The sequence below is a fragment of the Bos indicus genome, chromosome 5, assembly GCF_029378745.1.
Source record: "Bos indicus isolate NIAB-ARS_2022 breed Sahiwal x Tharparkar chromosome 5, NIAB-ARS_B.indTharparkar_mat_pri_1.0, whole genome shotgun sequence".
NCBI classification, from domain to species: Eukaryota; Metazoa; Chordata; class Mammalia; order Artiodactyla; family Bovidae; genus Bos; species Bos indicus.
The window spans coordinates 115,031,272-115,044,394 of NC_091764.1; the positions used below are offsets into that span (position 1 = coordinate 115,031,272).

The following is a 13,123-nucleotide window of genomic DNA, read 5'->3' on the forward strand; positions in this document are numbered from 1 at the left end:
TTGGTAAAAATGGAAGCCTGGGTACCCACAGGATGGCAGCGTCAGAACTAAGTTAATTCATGATGGCCTCCTGGAGACTGTTTTTTGAGGCCAGCTTGAGGCAGGTGGCGGACATGAATTGGCAATACTTAGAAATAGCAGCAGAGAAGGCAATGGCACCCCACCTCCAGTACTCTTGCCTGGAAAATCCCATGGACGGAGGAGCCTGGTGGGCTGCAGTCCATGGGGTCACTAAGAGTCGGACACGACTGAGCGACTTCACTTTCACTTTTCACTTTCATGCATTGGAGAAGGAAATGGCAACCCACTCCAGTGTTCTTGCCTGGAGAATCCCAGGGACGGGGGAGCCTGGTGGGCTGCCGTCTATGGGGTCACACAGAGTCAGACACGACTGAAGCGACTCAGCAGCAGCAGCAGAAATAGCAAAGGGGGCTTTTCAAGAGGGCGAAACGGCCTAGCCGGGTTGAGGAAGAGCTTGCAAGGGGCGTAGGAGTGAGCTGTGTGGCCAGACCGGAGAGGGCGCAGGCAGCAAGTCACAGATGATGTGCTTGCAAAGTCTGAGGCTGTTGAGACGACCAGGGTAGGCTGAATTCAGTGGCCAGTCGGGATGCTGCGGACATCAGCATGTCTTTTCTGAGCTGACTTCTCGGCACCAAGGAGAATGAGACATGGTTTGATTCTTAAGAAACAGATAGTCGCTGGGTTTGGGGTCTGTTAGGAGGGGCATGGCAGTGATCCCCACCCCTGGGAGGAGGTGCAGCGGGCGACGCCAGGGGTTTCTCGGAGTAGACCGCACCTGAGCTGAGCTTCAAGCTTAAGTCAGTGTCATCTGGGAGGAGTCCAGGCAGAGGGGACAGGCTGAGTTGGGCACAGGGAACCTAACAGCCAGGGGTTCTTGGGCAGACTGAGATGGGAGCCAAGGTACCAGCTGCATTTGAGTAAAAAAGTTTTTTCTGGAAATCACATGTACTGTGAACTCTAAAGGGGAGAAATAAGAGACAAGAAAAATAGGGTTGGGGGAGATTTTTAACCAAATCACTTAAGTTTTTTCTGAGGATGCAAAAGACTGGAGAAGAGAGTCTTATTGGCTTTGGGAGTTTTTCCTTCTGCAGAGATGGCCTTGCTCGCAATATTTTAAGACTTCTGTTCCCAGCTGGTGCCCGACACCACGGATACATGTAAAGATGACAACTCTCAAGAGGGGAAAATGCATTTTCTGGTTGATTTTTTTTTTCATATTTTAAACACATTTAGCATTCTCTGGTTTTTAAAGAAGGCTTTTAATAGAGCACAGATTCCTTTCGTCAATGGTGAGGGGGACAGATTTAAAGACTGCAGCTCAGACATCCAGTGCCAACTAGCTTACAGGGATCCAAGTGTGAGAATCAGGCTGTCATTTAATGTGTAGACTTGGCAAAGGCTCAGCGCGCCTCGGAGAAGGTGCTGGTGGGCCCAAGCCATGTGCCGGGTGCTCCCACAACCAATCCTCTCTGCCCTCGCCGGCAAAGTCCATCCCCGGCTAAAAACGTCACGCTCTCCCCCATGGATCAGCTCCTCCGGGGTTGGATGGATAGACAGTTTGACCACTTAAGAATCACAGCATGCTTGGACAGGGTAGGATTTCAAAACACTTGAGATGAGACCTCCTCGTTATGAGATGAAAAGGGGCCGTCCCCTCGGTCCCACCACCAGCGGTGGCAGAGTGGGTTACAGCCTAATGCCCGACTCACTGCAGTGCGTCCTGTTTCTTCCCACCTGGCATGCCTCTCTCTGGCGCCTGTCCTACTCACATCCTGCCTGTTTACAGACCATCTCTCGCCCTGTCTCTTCCACTCAGCCGTCTCCCTGCTGTCACTGAAGTCGCCTCTCCTTGCTCGGCATCTTCAGAGGGCTGGCTCTCTGCACCACTCCTGTTCCTGACGGGGGAGGAGGCAGGGCACCAGCCTAGATCTTGGGAAGTTATGGCCCCCGAGGGCAGGACCAGGAGCAGTGCCTAGAAGGGGCAGGGCAGACGGTGTTCAGAAAAAATGAAACCCACTCCAACAGTGCAAGATGCCTCTCAGCAAATATTAGGTGCTAATTATATGCCATATTCTGACCTAGGAATATACAGCCCCGCTCTGCTTTCAGGGTGTCGCTGTCCGCACGGGGAGACCAGTGCAGAGCAGTAGGCGGGGCAGGGTGAGAGGAAGGCAGGGAACACCTGGGAGCGGAGGGGCGACATTCACCAGGTCGGGCAGGGCTGGGCATCTCAGGGAGGCCAGAGAGGGGGAGGCTGAGAGGTGGGGGTCTGCTTAAGTGGCCGGAGAGGACCACCAGCAATGAAATGACCGTCCCAGAAGGTGGTCAGCCTGTGGGGACGGGACATCCAGGGATGTCAGAGGGCATTCCTCACTGGGGGAGCCTGGACCGCCTGGCCGACGTGCCACCCCAGTCTGAAAGTGCTTGTTCAACAGGGAGGGGTGGAAGGTGATGCCTTGTGGGCAGGGCTGGGACCAGGCTCTACGGGAGGGCGGGATCCACAGGGCGGAGTCCTCCGGGACACCCAAGGACCCCCTCCACCATTGCAAACAGCAGCCACCCCGCTCAGAGAGGCGACAAAGCTGTGTCACACGTGGGGCCTCCTAGGACAGGGGCTGCACACCCCCTGCATCCACAGGCCTGGGGGGCCTCCCCGTGGACTGACGTCGGCCGTCGCCTGTGACTTGGCCACTAGGGGGCGCTCACCAGCAAGGCCAGGCACAGATCTGTGATTCGTCGTGTTTTCAAAGCCACTTTTAAATCCTGTGACCATCCTATGAAGTTAGCGTGATGGAGATTGTATATAAATTGTCACAGTGGATTGGAGAATTTAAGTGGCTAACCTGCTCAGGTGAGAGGGCCTTCTTGGGTATTTCACATGAAGGGACTGGGTGCGTGGTGGGGGGTTGGGGGGAGGTGGTTGATGAGTCCTGGATGGCTGTGTCAGAGCCTGGAGGCCACGGGGACAGGTCCAGTTGGTGGGGGGCTGTGGCTGAATCCAGCTACTTGGGCGTTAAAGCCTATGCAGGTCCCCCAAGTGCCTTTTGGAATCTTTTCAGTCTGCGAAGTCCAAAGGCCAGGCAGCCCGGGACTTCCCTGGAGACGGGGATGTGCAAGAACCCCATGGTGGGATCCGTAAGGTCAGCCCACCGCCCAGGCCTCTCTGGTCCTGTCCATCTGTCCAGATGTTCCTCGCCTTGGTCCCTCAGACCCCACCCACCCCCAGGGGCTACTATCCCCCGGGCCACTCTGCTCTCTAACCTGGCTTCACTCGGAGGATCCACAGCACCTTTGCCCTCAACTCACTTTGCCTTTTACCTTGCCCCAAGTGCAAGAGGCAGCAACAGCTCCCACCACACGACGCCCTAGAGCATTCAGAGCCAGGGGAGGGGGCGGACGGTACCTCAGGGTTCTGACACGGCCGACCACCCCCTCCTTCTGTGGATCCGGTGAACCAGGAGGCCGGTACCGGCCCCTCATGCTCTCTACCTGCGGCAGGGTTGAGGGTGGGGGGGCACCCCCAGGCAGCATTCCTTCAGTTAAGCCTTCTTGGGCCTTCATTTCTTCTTACAAAATCCAACTCTCATGACCCCTGAGGCCTTCTGGGAGCTGGGCTCCTGCCTGCGCCAGCTTCGAGCCTCTGAGCACTGCCCAGCACACACCCCCTCCCCCAGGCGGCCCCCAGCCCGGGGTCCCTCACTTGCCCCCGGTCTCCACTCAGGGGGCCTCTTCTTGTTGGCCTCCCTGGTCCTTCAGGAGTGCACGGGCCCCCAGCAGCGCATTTGGGCCTGAACGCACCCCGGGTTTTAGGACATCACTTCCCCGCCAGAGCAGGCACGCCACACAGGCTGGGGACCCTAGTGCCACCAGCAGTGCCTGCAGCCGTCCGAGGTGTGTCCTGAGTGGATCCAGGACTGCGGTGAAACATCCACGGGGCAGGGCTGGAGGGGACGTTCACTGAGCTCCGTGAACACGCGGCCCCACCCTGCCTCTCTATTCAGTGGCTCCACCTTTATTATAATCTGCCTGCTTTTAGGTGATCTGGAGGTGATTTAGGAGCAGACCCCTCCCACCCTGGAACATAGCAGACTGGATGTGGGCCCAAGGTGGGTCTAGGTCATCCCAGACACCAAAGTAAATTCTGGGACTTCACCAGAGACCCAAAGGAGCTAGTTCATTTGAAAATCAGCATGACTTTTCAAAGAGTCCAGGCTTTTTATCCAATAAAAGAGCATCCTGGACTTCCCTCCCACAAGGCATCAGTTAGATGGGCTCTGGAAGTCACGGAGGCAAAGGAAAGTCAGCAGGTCAGAATCTACACCACCATCTGCCTTGTTGAAGGGGGCCTTCCCAGACTGAGCCCAAAAGGCCTGGACTCCACATGCGGCAAAACCTCTTCCCACTTCTCTCCTCCCCCACCCTCCCTCTCACTTCAGCTTCAAAGAGATACCAAAAGGTGGCGGGACCCACAGCAAGGGAGACCCAGCCCACCCAACCCAGGCTGTCAGTGGGCTCGCTCTTACCGCCCTGAAACCCAGAGGGGACCACTGCGGGGTGGAGGGGCCCCCCAACTGTCCCCACCCCCGTCAGCACAGGCTGGACACGAGGCATGGGATATGTCTTTATTAAAGATGCAAGCAAGCACAGAGAAGTCTCACGCGTGGTGCTCAGTAACATCCATACAGTACTAAAAATAGAAAAATAGAAAACAAATTTCACAGAAAGCAGCCGCCCTCGCAGATACACAGAAAAAAGGTGCTGCCAAGCCCACTGTGCGATGCCGTGGACCACCTGCCCCATCCAAGCTGCTCTCCTGGACAAAACAACGGGAAGCGCTCGCATCCGCCCTCGGCACAGACCCTCCCTCGGAGGCGGTGACTCCTCTGGCCCCACCACCCCAGGCACTTCCCAGCCCCGCGCAGCCGGGACAGCCCAGTGCACAGGGGCGGCGACAGGTGTGTCGGCGACAGGTGTGTCGGCGGCCGGCCCCACAGCTCGCCCGCCGCCTCATCACTCCTCTGGCCTGGCGTGGACCCCCGCCTCCGGGCCCTGGAGCAGCACCGAGGGGACCCCACCGGCCCATCCCGGCCAAGACGGGGCACCACACGCACTGGGTGGGTCTGTGGGGCTGAGAGCCGCAGGCCCAGACACAACAATGAACGGTAGGTATAGACCCAGGAGTTCCAGAAAGTACTGTCAAGCCATCTGTTTGCCAACATAAGCAGGTTTCTGCTTCGGGGAATCAAAGACCGTAGAATGAAAAGTCAGGTTCTGAGCAGGTCTGTCTCTGCTGGGGTGGGGGGTAGGGGTGGGGGGCGGTTCTTGGGTCACCGCGTCACATGCCCATCCCTCCAGGTCCTCTGCGTTGGCCTCAGGGACGCTGGCCGGAGGGCAGCCTTTGAAAACGCCCCCCGCCCTGCGAACAGCTTCTGCTGCAACTCAGGGCGACTGCTGAGAACTGAGCGCCGCCGGGGAAATGGGCCCCCCACCCCAGCCTCACTCCGGTCCTCACCAGGGGAGGACAAATGGCTGTGCCGTGTGAACGACAAAAAAAAAAAAAATAAAGTCAACCCTGAGCGCTTCCTACCACCTGGGTGTGGCTCTCCTGAGCCCCTCAGAAATGAACTTTTATTTGGTTTACTGAGATTTATTTAGGTTTCCAGTGAAAAGCTCTATAAAATACAATACGTAGTGTGGGTTGTAATAAAGGTAGACACTCTAGCTGCATATGTTAACAGACGTGACACATGTGGTCCACCAGAATCGCCATCTTTGTGGGCAGACGTTTAGACTCAAAGGCGAGACAGCTGCTCTGGATCAGAACTCAAACCCGCTTTCTCCAGCTTCTCCGGCCATGTCCCCTCCCTCCCCCGGGGTCTCACTTCCAGAGTCTGTCCAGCAAGGAACAAATGAGTGCAAATGGGACTCTGAGCTATAGTGTCTGGGTACTGTGAGCATGCAAGTGTGCGGTTGCTGATATTATAAATAAAAGTCGAACGTGAGGTCGCACTTCCCCATCTTCTGCTTGTACACCAGGTCAAACTTCTCGTTCATGGAGACGGTGAAGATGTCCTTCCAGAGCCCGACCCTTCCTGCAACACACATGGGGCGGGCGAGCTGAGTTCACTGGCGGTCAGGCCAGCTACCAAACCACAGGGAGCTGGGGAGAACGACCTGGAAGGCTCCACATGAATCCCCGGACCCCTCTGAACCTGTCCCGCGGGGATCACCATGGCCATGTGAACCTCAGGCTAGCTGAGCCCACTTCCCTGAGTCTGGCCATCCTGGCATGCTTTCACCCAGGACCAGAAACGTGCAGAGCTGAGGCCCTGGGGAGGGCCTGCCTGTCCACCGCTGGGCCCCAGCACCAGGCAGAGCGGGGGCGCACGTGCCAACACCCCCGAGGACGGGCAGTGTCCGTGGCCCGGGTCTGCAGTTCAGAGGCCACGTGGGATCTGTGTGCCCCGTGACACCACCACTCATGCAGCTCAACAGCTCCACCAAGGCAGCTGTTGCTTCTGGAGAATTTTAAAAGGCAGAATGTTTCATGGTGGGCAGGCCGCTGCCGGGGCCAGGTCAAGGGCGGAGATTTTGAGAAGCCTGCCCATGTGACGTCAGCGGAGAACTGACAGGGAATAAAACCATCAGAGCTCCCAACTCGACACCAAGACCAGGCCCACCCAGGCCCTCGTGGCTGCTCTATCACAGCGACATCCCAATGAGGCTTGGTCAGACCCCCTTTGCCCACCCCTTGCAGGACATGAGGGGCCTGGAGCCGACAGACTGATGGGCCGGCATGGGCCTTCCCCTTCTTCGTGAAGGGAGAGAGATCAAAATGATGAAAACTGCTGAACCCGCTTTCCTTAACTACGAGATCTTCGGTTCTGGGCACTATGAATGGTGACTGTGAAGAAGTCAGGAGTGGGTCCCTGCCCTCCGTCTGCAGTAAGTGCGTCACCCAGAGCACCGCGGCCGAGCTTTTTACACACCGGCCTCAGGGCACTGAGTGCTCGCCTAGAATTCTGTTCACCATCAGCATCTCTGACGGCAGAGCTCTGACCGTCCCAGCAAGCATCTCTCGTTAAGCTGTGCTATTAAGTCACCCCTGTCCTGGCAGGACCTAATGTATGAAACTGCAACCCTGCAAACGCTGAGCTAACAGATCCAAAGTGACATGGATTTTCTCTTCGGTGATGAAAAATTATATGTTGGTGATGGAGAGGAACCCTCTAAGGACACCTCAGGGTCAGAATTACAAGCTCTGGACCCACCACACCGTATATTTTTTTCCACGATTATTTTTCTCAGCTGAGGCAGCCAAGAGCTCATCAGAGGAGTCACCCACCTGGTTTAGGATTTGGACTCAAGACAGTGCAATTTATGCTGTGACATGAATCAAATCTAAGCAATGCAGCTGGCTACTCAAGCCCCTGCATTCTCACCAACGCAAGGAGGTCTTCCGAGCAAAGAGGCAATGTGCTAAAAGAAAACAAAACCAAAGAACTGAAATAAAGCAAAACCAAGGTAAACGATGATAAATGCAAACACAGCGGAAGGAGCATATGTGCACGCAGCGTGTTCTTGACACTTCTTAACCACACAAGTGAACCGAAAGGGGGGCTTCTGGAGAAGGTCACACCCAGGGGTAACAGAACACAGAGAAAGCAAAACTAAAAAAGAGCAAATAAATTTTAAATTATAAACGTTCGTGAAGATGCAGCCAGGAAATAAACGGCAGGGTGACGTGGCTCGTTAACTAACGTCTTCCCGGAGAGTGGCCCGCCTGCCTTGACAGGAAGGCACCCAACTGCCTGACCTTCAGGACAGCCTGGGAGCCACACGGGTCGGCAACCCGACTGGCCCTCCGTACAGGGAGGACGAAGGGCCAGAGCAGCCCGGCCAGGCCGCGGAGGAGCTCCTCTCTCCCCTCTGGGTGGCTGCTCATGGAGTCCGGTGTCATTCCGAGCCCTCCCCTCCAACCCAGGAGCTGGGAACCAGCCTCGGCCATGGATTTGAGGTGCCACGGATGTGAATGCCTGAGCCCTCTGCCGTGAAGCAGCTGCAAACAGCACAAGCCCTCGGGGCACAGAGAGCGGCCCCCATGGATCTGGGGAGGACTCCTGCGGGAACACCTGCCCACACCTCAGAAGGCTCCACCCCCAGCACCCCGCTCTTAGGCTGGGAGAGCCCCCTGGCCTCTGTGACAGCTGCCCGGCCAGCCCTGGAGAGGCCTGCACTTCCTGCTTGCTGTCACTCTCTCACATGCGTGTACACACACACACACACACACACACACTGTGCACACATACCCCTCACATATACACACAGCACATACACCACAGACACACACACCCCTTCCCTGGGATGCGCTGCACCTCACCTGTGTGGCTGCCTCCCCTGGGGAACAGAGGGAGACGGCCCTTGCTCACGTGTGCACGCTCTGTGCTCCTCAACTCCACAGCCCCAAACCCATCGCCAGGGTGGGGGCCATCTGAGGAGGTGTCTGCCTGAAAACCTCTTCCCCAAAGAACCTGAGACATCCCCCCGCCAGCAGCCGCCCCGCTGTGAACTCCACACCCTGTGCAGGGCCACAGGCTGACTCCAGCAGGGGCTTCCAGGATCCTCAGTGGCCCATTTTGGGTTACCTTCTTGCCCCCCACCCTGGGGAGCAGAAAGCTCTGGAGATATGAGGCTGAACCATGACTCGGGGCCGGGGGGAGAATAGGGGTCCAGAAAGCATGAGGACGCCGGCAGGGAAGGGGGGAGCGCCCCAGGGGCCGGGCGGCACGTACCCCGGCCCACGGGCAGGGCCTCGGGACGCCGGCGCGGGGGGGCGGGGCGGGGGGCGGGCGGCACGTACCCCGGCCCACGGGCAGGGCCTCGGCGTTACAGCACTGGTCCACCAGCTGGTGGCAGTGCTCGGTCAGTGACTCCAGCTGTGCCTTGTCGCAGGACACCCCCAGGAACCTGGCCAGCTGCTCCACCATGGTCACCAGGTCCTGGAAGACAAGAGCAGAGACGCGGGAGCCCATCAGAGGCGGCACCTTTGTGGAACACCACTCTGGGGACCTTTTATCCACAGCCTGACTCAAGTCCTCGAGACAAATTGGACGCCATCATCTTCAAGAAATAAGGATCCGGGTTAAGAGACTGCCCGAGGGCGCTCAGCTCCCGCCCCGGCCCTCTGGGAATCTGGAAGCAGATGTGAGGCCTTGACGTAGCGGTGGCCATGTCCAGCAGCAGCAAGCAGTAAAGGAAGGCACTTGGGCACTGTGCCAGGGGCAGGACCAGCTCACTCTCCCCTTCCTTCCCCGCCATCAGCTGGAACCCAGACGGCGCTCAGGAGAGCCCTGAGGAGGGGGGGACCCGGGGGCCCCAGGGCCAGCCCACCTCGCAGGGCAGGGAACCTGGCTCGCTGCGAAGATTCGGTGACGTGAAGCCGTCTCTGGGCCCCGGCGTCCTGGCACTGCTGACGGCACAGCTGCCGCTGCCTCACCGTCTCCAAGGGGCCCTACCCACCTGCTCGCCACACAGCCCCGCCCCTCCGCAGCCATGCCCTGCCCCAGGAAACACTGAAGCCCGCCGCGGTCTCCGCCCCAGCGTCACCGTCCCCAGTGTCCTGCCCATAGCCTGGGCTGTCTGTCAGCAGACCAAATGCCGGCCGGCGGTGGCTGGGTCACGTGAGGAGAACGCTAGAGGCTGTCTCCTCTCCCACAGGCCTGCAAGGCAGACACAGCCTCCCGGCGAGTCTGGAGAAGCGGGGCACAGGGCTGTGTTTCAGCTCTGACGTTTTCTGTAAACTGCACGCCCTGCTCCCTCAGGATGAAATACTAAGTGATTCATAAAAGCGAGGCGCTGGGAGCAACCTGCCAGCTGGCACCGCGCCCTGCAGGTGAGTCTGCAGCTGGACGGGCGGGCTCCTCCTCATCCCGCCCTGCCATGGAGCCCCGTGCCCCCCCATCCCAGAACAGGGGTGGAGGGGAAAAAAGATGAAAAGACAACTCGTGTCCACCCAGACATGGGAACGCCCACAGCACTCTGCTCATAGTTACCCAGAATGGGAACAGCCCAAATGCCCGAAGCCCTGAGTGGATGGACAAACATGCGACGGTGGACACGCTGCCAAGAACATGCCCCAGGGAGCAGGGGAGCTCACCAAGGGGAGCAGAGGCCAGACACCAGCACACACCCGCCGGGTGGTCAGCAGCCTGCAAACCAGCCCCCCGCCCCTCCACAGACAGACAGACAGACAGACAGCCCGGACGAGAGATGCAGACTCAGCCACCTCGGCCTTTGCCCCGAGCTGGTCCCCTCACCTCGGACAGGATGCTGGGTGGTGCTCTGCCAGAAGCCAGCCTTGAGGAACTCCACCCGTGGCAAAGGTCATGAGGAAGGAGGCTCAGCATATGCAAAGGCGGGATGGAGCCTCAGAAGCCCCCTGGAGATTCTCGAGCATCTACCCCCAAAACCAGAGTCTGCCTACTTTACTGCTTTGTGCTCTCACCTACACCTCTGACTTTACAGGGGGCTGTCCCCCACCACCTCTCTCTGAAAAAAAGTTAACTTACAGCTCCAGTTAATAAAGTTCCTGGGCGTGATAAGAGTGTTTTAACCTACAAACTCCTTTGGAAGTCCTCTAGCCTGCCTGAATAAGTTCTTCCAGCCACATGTGATTGTTCACAGCTTCCCAACCGTGAGAGGCATGAGATGTTCTAAACTGTCTAAATACAGATTCCTTTGAGCGGTTAAAAGATTGATTAGAAATTGTATTGGTGAAGGGTTTTTCACTTGTTGGGCCAATGTTTGCTGCTAAGTTTCCATATCCCTTACCTGCTGTGTCCCTGGCAGTGTATTGATTAATATAATTGATGTAAGTAGTAGCTTTAATGTTTGTAACCTTGGACATTTGAGTTAATTCTTTTTCTTGTTATAGCCCACCACACCTTTGCCCTATAGGAATGCAACTTTATCTAATGCTTTTGGAGGGTGGCGCCTGACTAATCACCTTTAGAGAAAAATAAGTTTTCTGAAGAAAGGGTCTTAAAATGTTAACAGGCCTCCGGGCCAGAAGATGATGCAAATCACCTAAACTTTTGCATATGATAAGTTTGCAGGAAGAAAGCCTGGCTTACTGCATGACTCTACCCCTTCCCCCATTATCCTCTATGCATAACTTAAGGTATAAAAACTACTTTGGAAAATAAAGTGCAGGCCTTGTTCACCAAAGCTTGGTCTCCCCATGTCATTCTTTCTCTCGCCTTCTGGCTGAATTATTCAGCCTCTTTTCTCCACTGAATTTTCTCACTGAGCTATCCTTATTCTATTACTCTTTATGTCTCTAATTAATATTTAATTAAAGCTACTGTATGCAGTAGCAGGAGGGCCTAGAGGAGCTATCCCACGTTGAAGGTCAGGAACGGAGGCAGTGAGGAGATACCCCTCGTCCAAGGTAAGGAGCAGCGGCTGCGCTTTGCTGGAGTAGCCGTGAAGAGATACCCCACGCCCAAGGTAAGAGAAACCCAAGTAAGACGGTAGGTGTTGCAAGAGGGCATCAGAGGGCAGACACACTGAAACCATACTCACAGAAAACTAGTCAATCTAATCACACTAGGACCACAGCCTTGTCTAACTCAATGAAATTAAGCCATACCCATGGGGCAACCCAAGACGGGCGGGTCATGGTGGAGAGTCTGACAGAATCTGGTCCACTGGAGAAGGGAATGGCAAACCTCTTCAGTATTCTTGCCTTCAGAACCCCATGAACGGTACGAAAAGGCAAAATGATAGGATACTGAAAGAGGAACTCCCCAGGTCAGTAGGTGCCCAATATGCTACTGGGGATCAGTGGAGAAATAACTCCAGAAAGAATGAAGGGATGGAGCCAAAGCAAAAACAATACCCAGATGTGGATGTGACTGGTGACAGAAGCAAGGTCCGATGCTGGAAAGAGCAATATTGCATAGGAACCTGGAATGTCAGGTCCATGAATCAAGGCAAATTGGAAGTGGTCAAATAGGAGACGGCAAGAGTGAATGTCAACATTCTAGGAATCAGCAAACTAAAATGGACTGGAATGGGTGAATTTAACTCAGATGACCATTATATCTACTACTGCGGGCAGAAATCCCTCAGAAGAAATGGAGTGGCCATCGTGGTCAACGAAAGAGTCTGAAATGCAGTACTTGGATGCAATCTCAAGAACGACAGAATGATCTCTGTTCGTTTCCAAGGCAAACCATTCAATATCACAGTAATCCAAGTCTATGCCCCAACCAGTAATGCTGAAGAAGCTGAAGTTGAACGGTTCTATGTGAACCGTGAACTTCCTGATGTTCAAGCTGGTTTTAGAAAAGGCAGAGGAACCAGAGATCAAATTGCCAATATCCACTGGATCATGGAAAAAGCAAGAGAGTTCCAGAAAAACATCTATTTCTGCTTTATTGACTACGCCAAAGCCTTTGACTGTGTGGATCACAATAAACTGTGGAAAATTCTGAAAGAGATGGGAATACCAGACCACCTGATCTGCCTCTTGAGAAATTTGTATGCAGGTCAGGAAACAACAGTTAGAACTGGACATGGAACAACAGACTGGTTCCAAATAGGAAAAGGAGTCCGTCAAGGCTATATATTGTCACCCTGCTTACTTAACTTATATGCAGAGTACATCATGAGAAACGCTGGGCTGGAAGAAACACAAGCTGGAATCAAGATTGCCGGGAGAAATATCAATAACCTCAGATATGCAGATGACACCACCCTTATGGCAGAAAGTGAAGAGGAACTAAAAAGCCTCTTGATGAAAGTGAAAGTGGAGAGTGAAAACGTTGGCTTAAAGCTCAACATTCAGAAAAAGATCATGGCATCTGGTCCCATCGCTTCATGGGAAATAAATGGAGAAACAGTGGAAACAGTGTCAGACTTTCTTTTTTGGGGCTCCACAATCACTGCAGATGGTGACTGCAGCCATGAAATTAAAAGACGCTTACTCCTTGGAAGGAAAGTTATGACCAACCTAGAGAGCATATTCAAAAGCAGAGACATTACTTTGCCAACAAAGGTCCGTCTAGTCAAGGCTATGGTTTTTCCTGTGGTCATGTAT

At 55.3% G+C, this 13,123-nt stretch overlaps 1 protein-coding gene across 2 annotated transcripts in view; it reads right to left on the reverse strand.

The window, feature by feature from the left end:
* Positions 1 to 4,629: 4,629 nt before the first annotated feature.
* Positions 4,630 to 13,123, reverse strand: part of SULT4A1 (sulfotransferase family 4A member 1) — a 33,792-nt gene continuing 25,298 nt past the window's right edge. Inside the window, exons 6-8 of one of the 2 annotated variants that reach the window (XR_011566890.1) lie at positions 8,882 to 9,020; positions 7,367 to 7,500; positions 4,630 to 6,113 (exon numbers count right to left, since the gene is read on the reverse strand). Coding sequence is in view for 1 of the 2 variants with exons in the window: in XM_070790546.1 (XP_070646647.1) it covers positions 6,001 to 6,113; positions 8,882 to 9,020 (252 nt within the window). In the remaining variant the exon portion in view is untranslated. The remainder of the gene's footprint in view (positions 6,114 to 7,366; positions 7,501 to 8,881; positions 9,021 to 13,123) is intronic. The other variant, XM_070790546.1, reaches the window with a different exon arrangement.